General features: G+C 33.3%; 1 protein-coding gene across 2 annotated transcripts; it reads left to right on the forward strand.

Moving 5' to 3' along the window:
- Positions 1-906: 906 nt before the first annotated feature.
- Positions 907-8,065, forward strand: LOC125058035 (high mobility group protein DSP1-like). 2 transcript variants are annotated; one of them, XM_047662039.1, is made up of 6 exons: positions 907-1,553; positions 3,203-3,739; positions 4,144-4,356; positions 5,843-6,003; positions 6,552-6,726; positions 7,740-8,065. In XM_047662039.1, exons 1-6 carry the CDS (start codon positions 1,242-1,244, stop codon positions 7,851-7,853), a joined length of 1,512 nt encoding a protein of 503 aa, XP_047517995.1. In that variant the 5' UTR covers positions 907-1,241; the 3' UTR covers positions 7,854-8,065. The 2 variants fall into 2 exon arrangements, with proteins under 2 accessions (XP_047517995.1, XP_047517996.1); XM_047662040.1 differs by lacking the exon at positions 907-1,553 and adding an exon at positions 3,013-3,102.
- The last annotated feature ends 7,091 nt before the right edge of the window (positions 8,066-15,156 follow it).

Raw genomic sequence — 15,156 nt, forward strand, 5'->3', positions numbered from 1 at the left:
TATGTACGTACATAAACGCAAAGATACTACCACCTTAAACCTAGAATAAAACCAATTTTTTAAATAAATGGTAGTTATTTTATTTATATAATTTATCAACCTCAATATACTTTCTTATTGTGAAAAGTTTACTATTATTTACCTCCCTACTTAAAATAATGCCGTAGGTCCGTTTGTTAATGTTTCTTATTTACATTACTTAAAAACACATAATAGATGTTGTGAATCACGTCAACACGTCGTTTTATAAAATAAACATTTGTAAATTGTAATAAGAAACTAAAGTTTTGTAATTTCCGCGACTGCTTCTCAATAAATATGCATATTGATACATTTTTATTGACACCAACTGAGTTCATGAAGCACATTTTTTTATATTTGAAAATCTGTTGTCTCTTATATATTTTTTTAAATATTATTATGTTACTAGTTATTACTACTTTTAAATTACAAACATGGACATTCATTTCGATTTATACAAACTTTTTTAGCAGTACAAAGTTAGCTAAAAAGTATAATAAGGTTAATTTCAATTCAATATTATTGAATCACTGATATACATCTATAAATATCCAATGGGTTGCAATTGTTTTTGTGAATACATTTCAAATGTAATTTATTCTTAAACACTTTAATCACACATGTATAAAAATAAAACAGGTAAAAGTATATTAAAAAATGTAAACAAAGAATCTCTTGAATTCGAGGGCCGGGATGTACTAGGCTATAGGTACCTAATCGTCTTATTGACCGGTTGCTGGACGGGCTCGTTATCTCTTTGGGTATAGGCTGTCCTTTTCTTTGCCGTATCGAATATTTTTGTGACGGCCGCTGCGCGTTGAGGGCGCCACTATATTCTAGTCGTAGCGTCTTGTTACGCGACGTTGCCAACTGTATTGACTTTAGTACGGAGACAAAACGTTACGTGCTCTAAGTGATCAAGGTACATAAAGCCGGCTTTTCGTCGTTATAAACATTGCGAATATCGTGTTATATCAAACTTTAAACTTGTGTGATAATTGGAAAACATGTACCTGGTCAAATTATTGTGAGTCTTTGTTATAAAATTATCGGAACAGTAGAATAAAACCAGTGGTTTCCAGTAATCAAGTGAGCTTTATGTTCAGTGTTAGTGTTATTGTACAAGTATAAGTGTCAATATGGATTGAGAGTTATTCAAAGAAAATAATCGTAAATTTCGAGGATAAAGAAACTGGTTAGCTAAAAGCGGGGATCTTGATATGGGGGATCGGGGAGCGACGGGGGGCGCTTGGGGTGCGCGCGACGATGCCTCGTGGTGGTCAGGAGGCGCAGGTGAAATACAGCACCAACAACAGATTAATGAAGACATAGCAAGAAGTACTGCAGCTGCAACTCAGCAATTATACACATACAAAATGACTGGAGGCTTTTCAAACACTAGCGGAGACAACTCCACCCCTAATTTTGATTATCGATTAATAAATAATTCAAATACACGAGATGAATCGCCACAACAAACATGGTGGTACGCTTCAGGATCAGTTGAAAATCAACAGACCTCATCACCTACGGTAATAATTAGAAGTATCTTTGTATTGATATACCAACACCATTGAAAATAGACATTATTTTATAATACAAAGTATTATTAAATGTAACATTAAGAAATGTTGACTACATTTTTAACTTAAAATAAAAAATTGTCTTAAACACCACGTGTATGCTAGCGATGTACGATTTCTTAATAATATGTGTAATATCACTTTCAATAACTACTTTCAAGGTTAAGGTATTTATAAAGTTCGGAGACTTGATGAGATCAATGACCCTCCTACATAAGTTGAAATAATAGCATTGAAGAAACAATCGCCCTAATTTACTATAATAACTATTCTTAACTAACAAATACATAATGATGTATGACGTCAAATATCTATTAATATTAATTAGAAGAAATATCACATCACATAATCAATAAAAGAGCATCCTATTAAGATTTATAAGCTCAAACAATAGTTAGGGATACAATACGCTGTAGTATTTACGTTTATAATACTGGTTAATTTATTCTGTGCCTCATAAGTATATAAACAGGTTTTAACTTCTACGATAGAGAATTTTATGATTCAGTTAAAATCTTAGGTAAAAGGTAATAAATTCATTTTACTCTATAAATTAAGGTGAAACGTAATTTTTAGGAGTACTATTTTTTTGCCGTACCATTAACAAGTTCCAAATATTTTATTATTTTAGTACTAAATTAATTGGAGGTTAAAAATGAATTGAACATTCCATGAAATAGAATTTTTTTTAAAAATAATTTATAAAGACTAAAATTGGGATTTTCAAAAAGAAAAGGTAAGATTCATGGCGGCGGATTTCCGTGTCTGTTTCATTGGTCACTTGTGTGTGTTTTATTTCAAATTGAGCCACCATGGTTAAAACATTCCATTAAACCAAGAAGTTGAAGACATCCTTTGCATTGCGACCTTGAAATGCTCGGAATCGGCATTTGATAAATTAAATTAATGCGTATATATTAAAGTGAAAGTAGTTTTGAGGGTCGTGTCCTTGACTCGTAATGAACTTATAAGTAATAGGATAGGGCAACACTCGATGGCGAGTACTTGCTATTCTTTGTTAACTATTACATATATTGAAATCTTTACAGTTAATTTTTATATGACAAAAAAATTACTAATTCTATTTAAATGCCCTATGTGGGATGAGTTTTATACATCGCTCAATTATTATAACGAGAATTTATTACTGTCGCCTAATTTCTACTTATTATTTTAATAATTTTAAAGCGATGAGACCGATTGGGTGTGGCCGATTACGTAGGCGGGCTCTGGTTTTTCCGATTATCTTGGTTACATAGTAATAAATGTATATAATAGTCAAAAATGAAACAGTAATTTGACTTGAAACTTACATATGTATTTAACAAAATTATTTAAGTTTTGAGTCCAAAAAATGTATAGTCTAAACACTTATTTAAATTTTTTTGATGTTCTGTAAAATCCTTGTAAATTGTGAGTTTTGACAATGACAATTGAAGTAGACCACTTGAAGTCAAAGGAATAATTACAACAAAAAATGGATCTCTATTATTTAGTGGTAATTTATATACACTATATAAATTGCTTTGAAATAAATGTTTAGTATTAATTATAGTTTTAGAAGCATCTTGGACTTAGATTTATTTATATTGTTTCAGTCTCAAAATCAGTCAACTTCTGATTCTGAACAAAGTAATCAACAAGCAAATGGTATTCCACAAAGCCATCAAGTATTACAACAACAACAACAACAGCAGCAGCAAGCTCAAAAAGATCAGCAAAGTCAAATTCAACAGCAACAAAATCAGTTACAACAACAATTAGAACAACACCAGAACTTACAGCAAGCTATTCAGCAGGCTCAAAATTTACAACAATCATTACATCAGAACCAGCAACAGACATTGCAACAAATGTTGCAACAACAACAATTGCAACAGCTCCAACAACAGCAGCAGCAGCAACAACAACAGCAACAACCACAACAGCAGATAAAAATTGAACAAGCCAACAATCAACAGAACATAATACAAGTGACACAAGCTCAAGCTCAGGCTCTGGTTGCACAAGCTGCATTGCAACAGCAAGTAGTCCAAACATTGCATCAACAGCAGCAAAGCTTACAAGAACATTTACAGGCCGTCCAACAACAACAAATTCAAGCTGCTTTGCAAAGGCAGTCGGCGACTTTGCAGGTAATTTTATAACTATATATGTGAATTCAGAGAACTCAATTCATATAAACACTTTTTATACCATATTATATAATTTTTCATATTAACATATTTCTCTTAATAGTTTGGGGTAAGCTAAGATATTAGGTCTATATGCTGCTATGCAGTAAGGTCTAATATTATTGTTACTTTTACTTTTGCCAGATGATAATATGTTGATTTCATTAATATTAAAAATTCCAACTCTTTACTTTCTCATCTACACAAAAATGATGTCAATATTATATAATTTTAGTAATTGCCAAGCTAAAACTAGTATTAACTAGTGTTGTATGTATACAAGTAGTTTTCTTCAGCTTGGTACTTGATACACATAAGAATTTTTAAGAATCTTAAAATGTTGAATAAATCTCTTTGTATTACAGGAATTGCAGCAACAAGCCCAACAGCAGGCATTGATCTCACAAAATACACCTAAAACCAGAATGCCAAGGTCAAAACCTCCAAACAAGCCAAGGGGAAGGATGACAGCATATGCTTTCTTTGTACAGTCATGCCGTGAGGAACACAAGAAAAAGTATCCTGATGAAAATGTTGTATTTGCCGCATTCTCAAAGAAATGTGCTGAAAGGTGGAGTGTAAGTACTTTTGAAACATAGTGAAGTTCTCTACAGAAAGGAGGCTTGTTCGTTCAATATTGCGCTTGTATTTTAAAGGTTTTGTTATATAATAACTCCTTCGTTTGAATTAACTATATACCAAACGACTACTATTATTACATATATTACATTACATTAAAATGTTTTGCACCAATGTATATATATAATTCAACAAAAGTATATGTTATGAAATGTCATCACAGGCCAAGACATCATAGCGTTAGAAACTTAATAATAATAGAAGTTAGTGGATATACTAAATTTAAGCTTGAACATTGATACCTAGGATGAAATATATTTTTACTTAAAAAACCCAGAGGTTTACAATTCAACATCGGCTTGGAGAGTATGTTCTATATTACAAAGCTGTTGTTCATTTGTTTATTATACTATACAGCATCAAAGAATATATGTGTAGCGACACTTACATTCCGAGGCTACAATTACTGCACCTTGTAACATGCTAAGAAAATAATTTGAACCGCTAAGGATATATACAACTTATCAACCTCAACCCCTAGGGCCTTCGGGCTGATGGGTGCTTAGATAGGCGAAAATTTCTCCCTTAAGATCGAAGGAAGAACCTTCCTTCCTCCACATACCTTTAGTAGTATCTTTAATAAAAGATTTGTATGTATTTATTACCAAGTACTTTAACATGCTCGGGTGCAATACATACTATAAACTAAAACTAACTTACAGACTACCTTAATAAATAATTAAGAGGTGTTAAGCCTACCAACACATTCTATATCAGAATCACAAATAAATCTATAGTAAAATAAGATCAAATCACAATATAGAACAGAAATGTATGAAGCATATGTTTACATGCAAAAAAATCAAAACAAAATTGAGTCACGTGAAAATTCTTCTATTGCCATGAATTATATAATTTGTAGCATGTTTAAAGTTGTTCTCAAAATAATATAAATATTGTGTATATGAAATATTATTATGATCGTAAGAAAATTGTATTACTTTATATTATTCTAGCAACAACAGTGACTGATGATTTTCTTTGTAATTTAAGTAGCAGGGTATGAATTCTGGTAAAACCGATGTCCTAAAGATCAGATCACAGGTCTAGATGAATACTTGTAGACTAACCTTATTCATGAACACACTATAAGTGTCTGAAACTCAAAATTATTTTATTCATATAGGTAAACAAGTACACTTATGAACTTCAACAGAAAAGATGTTGAATTGATACTAAATTTACATTTACTACAGTTATTATAGTTTGCAAGTCAAGGGCGGGAAGGAACTCTCCGCCACTGTTTTTAATCGCCAAGTTTTGAGGCATACAAATTGTTTGAACTGGAGCAAATCAATCCCAAGAATTAGGATCATTTAAATAATCATCGAATATATAAAAAGCTTTATTAATAAGCGAACGTTCCCTAATCATGTTTTGAAAACACTTTTAAGCTTTTTCAATTTCAGTTTGTATGATTTACAGACAATGTCAGAGAAAGAGAAGATGAGGTTCCACGAAATGGCGGACCAAGACAAGAAGAGGTACGACTTAGAGATGAAGGACTACGTACCGCCGAAGTTTACGAAAGTGCGCGGGCGCAAGCGGCAGCAACCGAAGGATCCAAACGCACCGAAGCGATCGCTGTGAGTTATGGTCACGAATCTTGTGAATTTAGATTTAATTTAAAGAGATTTTTATTATGAAAAATTTTAAATGTTATGTAGATATTATTACGTCAAGTACCTAAAATAATTAATATGTCAGACACAGGGAATTTTAGTGTGTGCAATTATTAATTTTTATTATGTGTAATAAGAATGTTCTTTTCTTACAATTTCCGTACTAAAACTTGGCGATTAAAAGGGTTGCCGGAGAGTCCTTCTTCGCCAGATCTTCATGACCTCTCTACGCCCTTGACTTGCGAACTGGTAGTAAATGTAAATTTGGAATCAATTTAACATCTTTTCTGTTGACGGTCGTAAGTAAGTGTACTTAGTTACCTATATGAATAACGTTATTTTGAGTTTGAGTTTGAATAGGTTTCATATAGGATAACTCAAGTATGGCGCGTTTTTAGTATTGAAGCAATCATTACATCAAAATTTAATATAACGTAACGAACACTCGGGCAGAATACGCTACGCACATAGTGAACAAAAGTCGGTGTTAAAACAATAAATGAAACTTGCAGATCTGCGTTCTTCTGGTTCTGCAACGATGAAAGATCGAAGGTCAAGGCCAAAAATCCAGAATACACGATGGGTGACATCGCAAAGGAGCTGGGCCGTCGGTGGGCGGCAGCCGACTCCGATACTAAGACGAAGTATGAATCGTTAAGCGAGACGGACAAGGCCAGATATGATAGGGTGAGTTGGTGGAATAGAAAATTGTGTTTGTATAATATTATGATAGATATGTCGGAGAAATATCGTCCATCTATTGACATTGACATCGTTATTAGTGGGTTAAGTGCTCAAAAAACACGAATAATTATCATACAATTCGGTCCAAATTCTCAACACGTTTCACTGTTTACTCATTCAGAAATGTCTAGCGTTCCTTGTATGCACTCTCAAAAGTCAAGATGGCACCTCGACCTCACTTGAGACATTGGCTCTACTCTTATTGGTCGTAACAATATACGTACTTTTATTCGATAAGTAATGATTCCAAACTATGAAATAATGAAATAAAAACAAATCAAATGAAATTATTATTCGTAATCTCAATGATTAACCAAAACAACATTAAAAATCAGCGGTCATAACATTACCTGACATATAAATTATAATTATATTAAAAGCTAATTAAATATTTAATAGTTAGACTATTTTGTAGATATTATGTCTTCAATAAAACTTTCCGCAGAGTCCGCGATTGTTACTAGTAATTTTTCTTGATTTGGTTATGCACTTTACCCTCAGTATTTCTTTTATGACGTCACAACGTCTAATAAATCGATGAACGCCGGCTGAACGCACGAAAAAAGCATGACGCATTGTCCCGTTACGCTCATTGTACGCTTGCGCCGCATCTATCTCTCTTCCACTTCAGTATGCAATCAGTTCATCAATGTTTTGTTATGACGTTTTCACGTTAATAAACCGACTTTACAGACAACCATTTTTTTTTGTTATTTTATCCTTACTAGCGTTGCCTGGAAGAGCAAATAATTTATGTTACTTATTTTGAAGTTTAAAAAAAATAAAAATTACTACAAAGCACAGTGCTTTTCAAATGTTATATTTTATTATTTTGTTAAAATATATGGTTAAAAGACTTTTTATAATAACGAGTTATCTTTTCACTTGACGGTGTTTAATACGATTCTTTGTCCGTTAAGTTTTAATTCAATTTATAACGTCTCAATACTTTTCAGGAAATGACAGCATACAAAAAGGGTTCACTGGTATTGGGGATTCAGCCGCAGCAGATTATGGTCGAACCGGACGACGAAGAGGTCGAGTACAATGGTGATGATGAGTACAAGTGAATTCAATAAAAGTTAAAAATTCAATTAAATTAAGCGATGAGCCTAATGGCGTTTTGAGTTGAAATTGCAGAAGATAAAAATTGCGCAGATTATTCTACAGTGTAAACGTGTGTTCACATAACAACATCTCTATAACTTCAAATAGGGTTTGACAAAATCAATAAAAAAATTGGACTGTTTGCGTTTGAAAAGATCCAGAACTTAGGAAACTATATTAAGATTATAGCAGGCTTAAACGTCCAAATCTGTGAGAAAATGGAATTTTCTTTTTATGTGCGCAACCTTTTTTTGTCCCCATATTTGTAACATACATAATTTTTAATATTAAAAAATTGAATTGTTCACATAAGAAACTTAAATGATAGGTTTTAGGAAGAAATTACTAACGAAACACAGCAAGTGAATTTTCAAAACATGATTAATTTAATAAATTTTCGACCCTTTTAACAATAAATTTGATACAAAAAAGATAGAGATCCTAGAACTGAGAAAGGAAACAAGGAACAAATTACTTTGTAACCGTCCGTTTGAAAATATCTAAAAAAAAATCTTGATACTCCTGCGCAGCGGTTTTGTTATTAAATATGACAGACAAGTCGAGCGGATTTCTTATGAATTATTGCAATATTTTAGCGACGTCTTTTCGATTGACGTTTTTTTAAAGTTTTGCGGTAGAAGGTCGTTGACTTGGAGTGCTTAGTGTTGCTAGTTCTTGTCGGTGTTGGTAAATTGAAAAATTAGAATAATTAATTTTTTTAAATTAAAATTTGGCGTTTCCAGTTTACACTGTATAGTAAAATAAATTGACGCGTTTTGTTGAGAAAGTAATGGTTGACTTTAAATTATTTCAGATAATTGCTATGTTTGCTAAAAATTTGACTTGAAATTACACAGAACATTCTATTAATTCTGCAATACAGAAGAGGCAGCTATCTTAACTAGTATTGAGTGGCTTTTTGTATTTGTTTTTTTTAATACTTCCTAAAACTGTTCAAACCTGTATTTAACGAAAAAATTACCCTTCAAATTTTTCTTAGTTCTTATTAAATCCAAACAATAGTGAGATCAATTAATTAGGGGTTTGAAAAGTAGAAAAAAAAGTAATTTGAAAATTGGCAAGACTATGATTAATCGATAAAGAACTAAATCTAATTGCACTATTTTAGCTGAAATACTCCTCCATCTCTTTCCGTCAAATTGTCTACTCGCTGCGATGATAAGAGAGACAAAATTAAAACGGTGCAATTAGGTTGTTTATTATAATAATTCTTATCTAATGTAATACCGTAAGAATTTTTATAGGTATTTTCAGAAGTCTGCTGACATTTGAATTTGTTATTTGTCTTTGGTGTTTGATTTGACGTTCAAGTAACAGAATCTCAACTAAATGAAATACAATTTTTTTTTTGAATTAATGCAAAATGTTGAATTTATGAGAGGGTTCACATGTTTATGAACCAGAATTTGTCGACTTTTTTGAGTTTTTCTTGACTCATCTGCCATTAATGTTGTGAATACGTTTAATCGAAGTGGTCTTATTATATAGTCTGTGGGGCAAGATAACGCGAATATTTTTTTAAGCTATTGCATAGCTTCTATCGCGGGCCTTGAGCGTGGAGACCGAATCCAGAAATTTCGTAACGAAATTAACCTTACACACGATGACGTAACGTGACGTCTCACATCGGGTGCAGCCGGTACACGTTAGAGTGAGACAGACTATATAGGCGTGTTAGTCTGAGTCTGGTAGAGTGGTAGATTATGGAATTAATATAAAAGAAAAAACTTGAATTAATATCAGTGAATAAAAATACTGCAGAAATAAATAATTATAATTGCATAAGTTGATAAAAAATGCTATGCAATAGCTTTATCTCGGCAGTCCCCGAGTGCCACACATTTTTTTTTATTTTTACTTTGTTTGTCACGTGTTCTATTTGATTGGTTAAAGTGAAAGGTTTTTTGTTAGGAACTTGCGACATTGAAACACAAAAAGCAGCATCCTTAGTTCATTCCGCGATTAACTGACATACAGATGGGTCACAATTTTTGGCGCTCACATGTCTACTGAAATGTGCAGGTAATTGCGCCGTCTGTCAGTTGTCAATACTTGACAGATGACATTTGACACTTAATATTAATGTCTGTTCTAGTGTTAACGTTTCTTGTTGTGTTCGCCGCGCCAAGTCATGTTTCCCATCTTTATTAAGTTAAACAACACCTGTTGTAACTCCTAGGATCAATAATTGATAACCATTTCTTAATGTTCAACATTTTTACGTCTAAAAATACGTCCGTGATCGTGTCGTTCAAATAGTATTCATATTTCGTTGATCTATTTCTTTGTATATAATTTATGTATAAAATTTGGTTTAAAGTATTAAAGATTGTTTAAATAGCACCTTAAACAACTGTGATATATACGAAAATTACACTTAAGGTTTTGTTTTCGCATTATATTGCCTTGAGACGGAACTATAGCAATAGCTAGTTTTAGATTCGAATAGAGGATTCGAAGTCATTTAATTAAGCTACTGTTAAGCGACGAAATTTATTTTATTAAAACTGTACATAGTGTTTAGTTAAATTATTGGTTTAAGTAGAAATGTTAACCGGCGAACGTTAATTCGAAATATAATTTGAATTTCGAATTAATGGTTTGAGTACCATTTTTCGTGTAGACAAATACTAGGTATATTTTTGCATACAAAAGCCTAGCGGCTTCACATACTTAGTACTTAAATGTGTACATACATTGTCCTAATGTTTTGTTGATCGATTATACGAAGTAAATGAATAATTGTTTTATTTTTATATCCCTTAATTAAATTGTATAAAGGTTTATTACATTTTAACTAGTGATTGTTGTTATAACTGCATGAAATAGGCCACATCGTAAGTCTATATGTTTTAGAAAACTCCAGAGGGGTGATAAAGTATTAACTATTAAGACAATGTTTCTTTTCGTTAGATTCTAAATAATCAACACGTACAAACACGAAACCGTCCGTCGCTCCTTTTCACCAATCAATTTAGCCAAACAAAATTAATCTCACTTGATACATACATGCAGGGGGCAAACGGACAGGAGGCTCGCCTGATGTTGTGATACCGCCGCCCATAGACACTCACATTGCCAGAGGGCTAGTGAAGCGATTTATTATATTTCATCATATCTACTTCACTGATAAAATCTTGACCCACCACACGTTCATCGAATATGTACTTTTATAGAATTCAGCATGTGTGAGTGTGAGCATATTATGTTATTCGCCTACAATTTAACTGGATAGCGGGTCGCGCCTGTCTTAGTATTATTGACGTTGTCCTTACAAATCGCTGTTAAAGTTACCCGTGTCCAGACAAAAATACCTACACGGACGTAGCGGAGTGACGAGTACTTAACAGCAGTTAGATTCAAATTTATTTCACTTAATATGATTTAAAAGATTTTTTTTATGTAAGTGCGATGCCGGGCTTTTAAGAATTGGTACGCTCTTTTCTAGAAAGACCCTAGGGCATAATAATAATTATTATTTATTTATCTGTTCAGATAAAATAATCCATCATTATGTTAGTGTAAACTTACGGACTAGCGTTAGTATATTATTATTAAAAAGCTAAACATAAAAACCCATGAAACATTCTATGCATACACTCGACGATCTGAACCGACAAGTGTACGCACAATAATATAATACATCGGTGGGCAGCTGGTTTAGCCGCAGAAACCTTAAAAAATGGTCTGTTGTCGAAAATTATTGTTTGTGAATGTTACATCGTTTATATTGAATTAATTTGTATCGTTTTCTACATCTTGAAAAGGTATTACCTTTTTAATTAAAAAGGTAAAAATCACAAGCTTCTCGTTCTTATAGCCAGATATACCTAGATGTACAGAAACACATAATAATTTGAAACATTTATTCGTTAAAAATAAATGTTTTGACCAAAAATAGTTATAATATTTGGGATCCTTGTGAGCTCCGACCAGAAATGTATCAAGACATTGTAAAAATCATTATTATTTTTATAATCGCAACACAAAGCACATCGTTTGAAATAAGTGTTTTTAAAGATTCGAGCCAGATAATGTTTAGACTAAAACGCTTTTTTAAACTTTTTGATACTCTGTAAAATCCTTGTAAATTATGGATTTTGACAATGACAAATGAAGTAGACAACTGACCACCCGAAGTCAATAGTCAAAACAATAGTCGATATAATCAGAACAAAATAATAAATATGGATCTTTATTATTTAGTGTTAATTTATAAGTTTTATACATTGTTTCAGTCTCAAAATCAGTCAACTTCTGATTCTGACCAAAGTCACCAACAAGCAAATGATATTCAACAAAACTATCACATATTACAAAAACAGCAGCAGCAAGCTCAAATAGATCAGCAAAATCAAATTCAACAGCAACAAAATCAGTTACAACGACAATTAGAAAAACGCCAGCAATTAAAGCAAGCTATTCAGCAAGCTCAAAAATTACAACATTCATTACATAAGGACCAGCAACAGATATTGCAACAAATATTGCAACAAAACCAACAACAACAACAGCAGCAGCATATAAAAAATAAACAAATCAGCGATAGCAAAACATAATACACAAGCTCAGGTTGCTATTATTATATATTATATAATTTTTCTTTTTAAAAGTTATGTAACTAAAGATTTTTTATATTACATCTTTATACTTCTATGCAGTAAGGTCTAATATTATTGTAACTTTTAGTTTAGCTAGATGTTATGTTAAAGTTAAAGTCCAAGTCTTTACTGCTCATTAGCCGCGTACTGACTGAGCGAGCAGCCTCGCGAAGCAGCCTCGGACGTTTGCTTCGCAACGTTTGCCGCGCGAGGCAGCCTCGGTCTGTAAGTTTTCTAATCCGAGGCTGCCTCGCGCGGCAAGTCCGAGCCATCGTGAGCATCGACGCTCAGTTTAACTTGAAGTCGAATAGAGACCGCGCGTGCCCGTATAGTTTGCCCGAGACCACCATGAGGCCGCACATTCGGAAAGCTGTCGCTACCACTGCCTTTTTAATAATTCTAAGGCTTGCAAAAAAAAGAAAACAGAAAACTAAACGTTTTTGGATTAAACTCTTATACAAAAATAGATTACAGGCTGGGAACAGATTATTTGAAGAGTTGTGCTTCGATGACGAAGAAAAAAATTTCACTCGAATGAGTAAAATCGAATTTGACAATGTGTATTCTCTCATAAACGCCAAAATAAGCAAGAAGGACACAAATTTTCGAGAAGCAATATCCGCTAGGGAAAGATTATTAGTGACGTTGAGATTTTTGGCCACAGGAGATTCTTGTACCAGTCTACAGTATCTATTTCGTATATCAAAACAAAGGATATCGGTTATAGTTCCTGAAGTCTGTGATGCTATAATTGAGGTGTTAAAGGATTATGTTAAGGTAAAATAAAATTACATATTTTTATTATTTTTTTATTAATCTGATTAGAAAATTGGACAAATAATATAAGAAAATTAAACAAACAAATATTTAATGATGAGGAGCTGGAGAAGGAGGAGGGGGAGGCATCGAAATTGGTGAGATAGGAGGCATTGGTGAGGCAGCAGGCATCGGTGAAGTAGAAGGCATCGATGAGGCAGGAGGCATCGGTGAAGTAGGAGGCATCGGTGAAGTAGGAGGCATCGGTGAGGTAGAAGGCATTGGTGAGGCAGCAGGCATCGAATATGTAGATGGCGTCGATGAGGAAGAGGGATGAGACATATATCTTAAATTATCGTGTTCACCATATGATTGAGTATAATAACTATAACCACTGTATGCTCCCATGTCTGCATCAAAGATAATTTTATTTATTGCATTTTTTACGTATGCTAATGTAATTTTATCATACTTTCTCAACTCATTTCCTATATATTGGCCATACACATTATAGGGATCATTTTTTTCTGATATATTATCGCTTGCACACTGTTGTAAGAGTGTTAATGCTTCAGATATGGCGTTATCAGTAAGATCATCACTTTCGTTCATTTTGGATCTCTTTTTAGGTCTAGTTGACTTTTGTTTAGGTCCTTCCGTTGTCGTCGAGTTTGAAGTTTCATTTTTTGTCATCAATGCTATCTATTCAAGCCATACCACGGCGAGGATCAACAAATATAAAAGAAATACGTTCACATTTAGGGAGACATTTCATAACAAACGGAGCAATTTCTTGGCAGAATAATTATCAGTAAATAATAGGTACTCACTTTTTCACCTAAAGTATCTTGTGTATTTCCTGGGTGATTTCTATCTCCTAGAAAACTGAAGGCTTCATAGGCATACCAATTCGAAACATATATTTCACCACGACCTGCAGTATAAAATAAAAAAAAATAATATTAGAAATAATATAAAAACCGATGTAACTTTGAATATAATAAAATGAATGTTGTTAACCCTAATCATAAACATTAAATAATAAATACCTGATCCTGTGATTCGGCTTTTTTTTTCTCTCGACTTTTCCCTCCTGTAAGACCCTAGTAAAGAGTCCATTTTTTTCTTTAATTCAGCTATTGGAAGGTTCATTTCCTGGCTTATTTTTCTCCATGCATCTTCCCTTAGTCCTCTATTTGTGTAATCAGGACATTGCGCATCCCAAAGTCGTCTATATTCACCATATAGTCGTATTAATTTAAGACACTGTTCTTTATCCATGACGCACAACTAACACGCAACGAATAAGCGAGGCAAAACACTACCGTCTTGAGTGAGCGCGGCAAACGTACTGAGGCGCCTTTGAACATCGACAAAAACCGACAACGTTCGGCTCGGGCCGCGGCACGCTCGGGCGAGGCAGCGCGTGCGTTTGCCTCGGGCGAGGCACGTCTTGACCGACCGAGGATTTGCCTCGCGAGGCAGCCTCGCGAGGCTGCTCGCTCAGTCAGTACGCGGCTATTTAGGTACGCAGACTTATCTACACAAAAATGGTGTCAATATTAGGATAATTTAATGTATTGCTAAGCTATAACTATTATTAACTAGTGTTGTGTGATTGTATACATTTGGTTCCTATCAACTTTGTCATTGTGATACACATAACAATTTTAAATATAAAAAAAACCCAAAATGATGAATAAATCTCTTTGTATTACAGGAATTGCACTAACAAGAGCAAAAACAGGTGTTGATCTCACAAAATTCACCTAAGACCAGGATGCAAGTTCAAAACTACCAAACAATCCAAGGGGAAGAATGACAGCATATGCTTTCTTTGTAGAAATGAAGAACTACGTACTGCCGAAATTCACGGAAGTGCGCGGGC

The sequence above is a fragment of the Pieris napi genome, chromosome 17, assembly GCF_905475465.1.
Source record: "Pieris napi chromosome 17, ilPieNapi1.2, whole genome shotgun sequence".
Lineage (NCBI taxonomy): Eukaryota > Metazoa > Arthropoda > Insecta > Lepidoptera > Pieridae > Pieris > Pieris napi.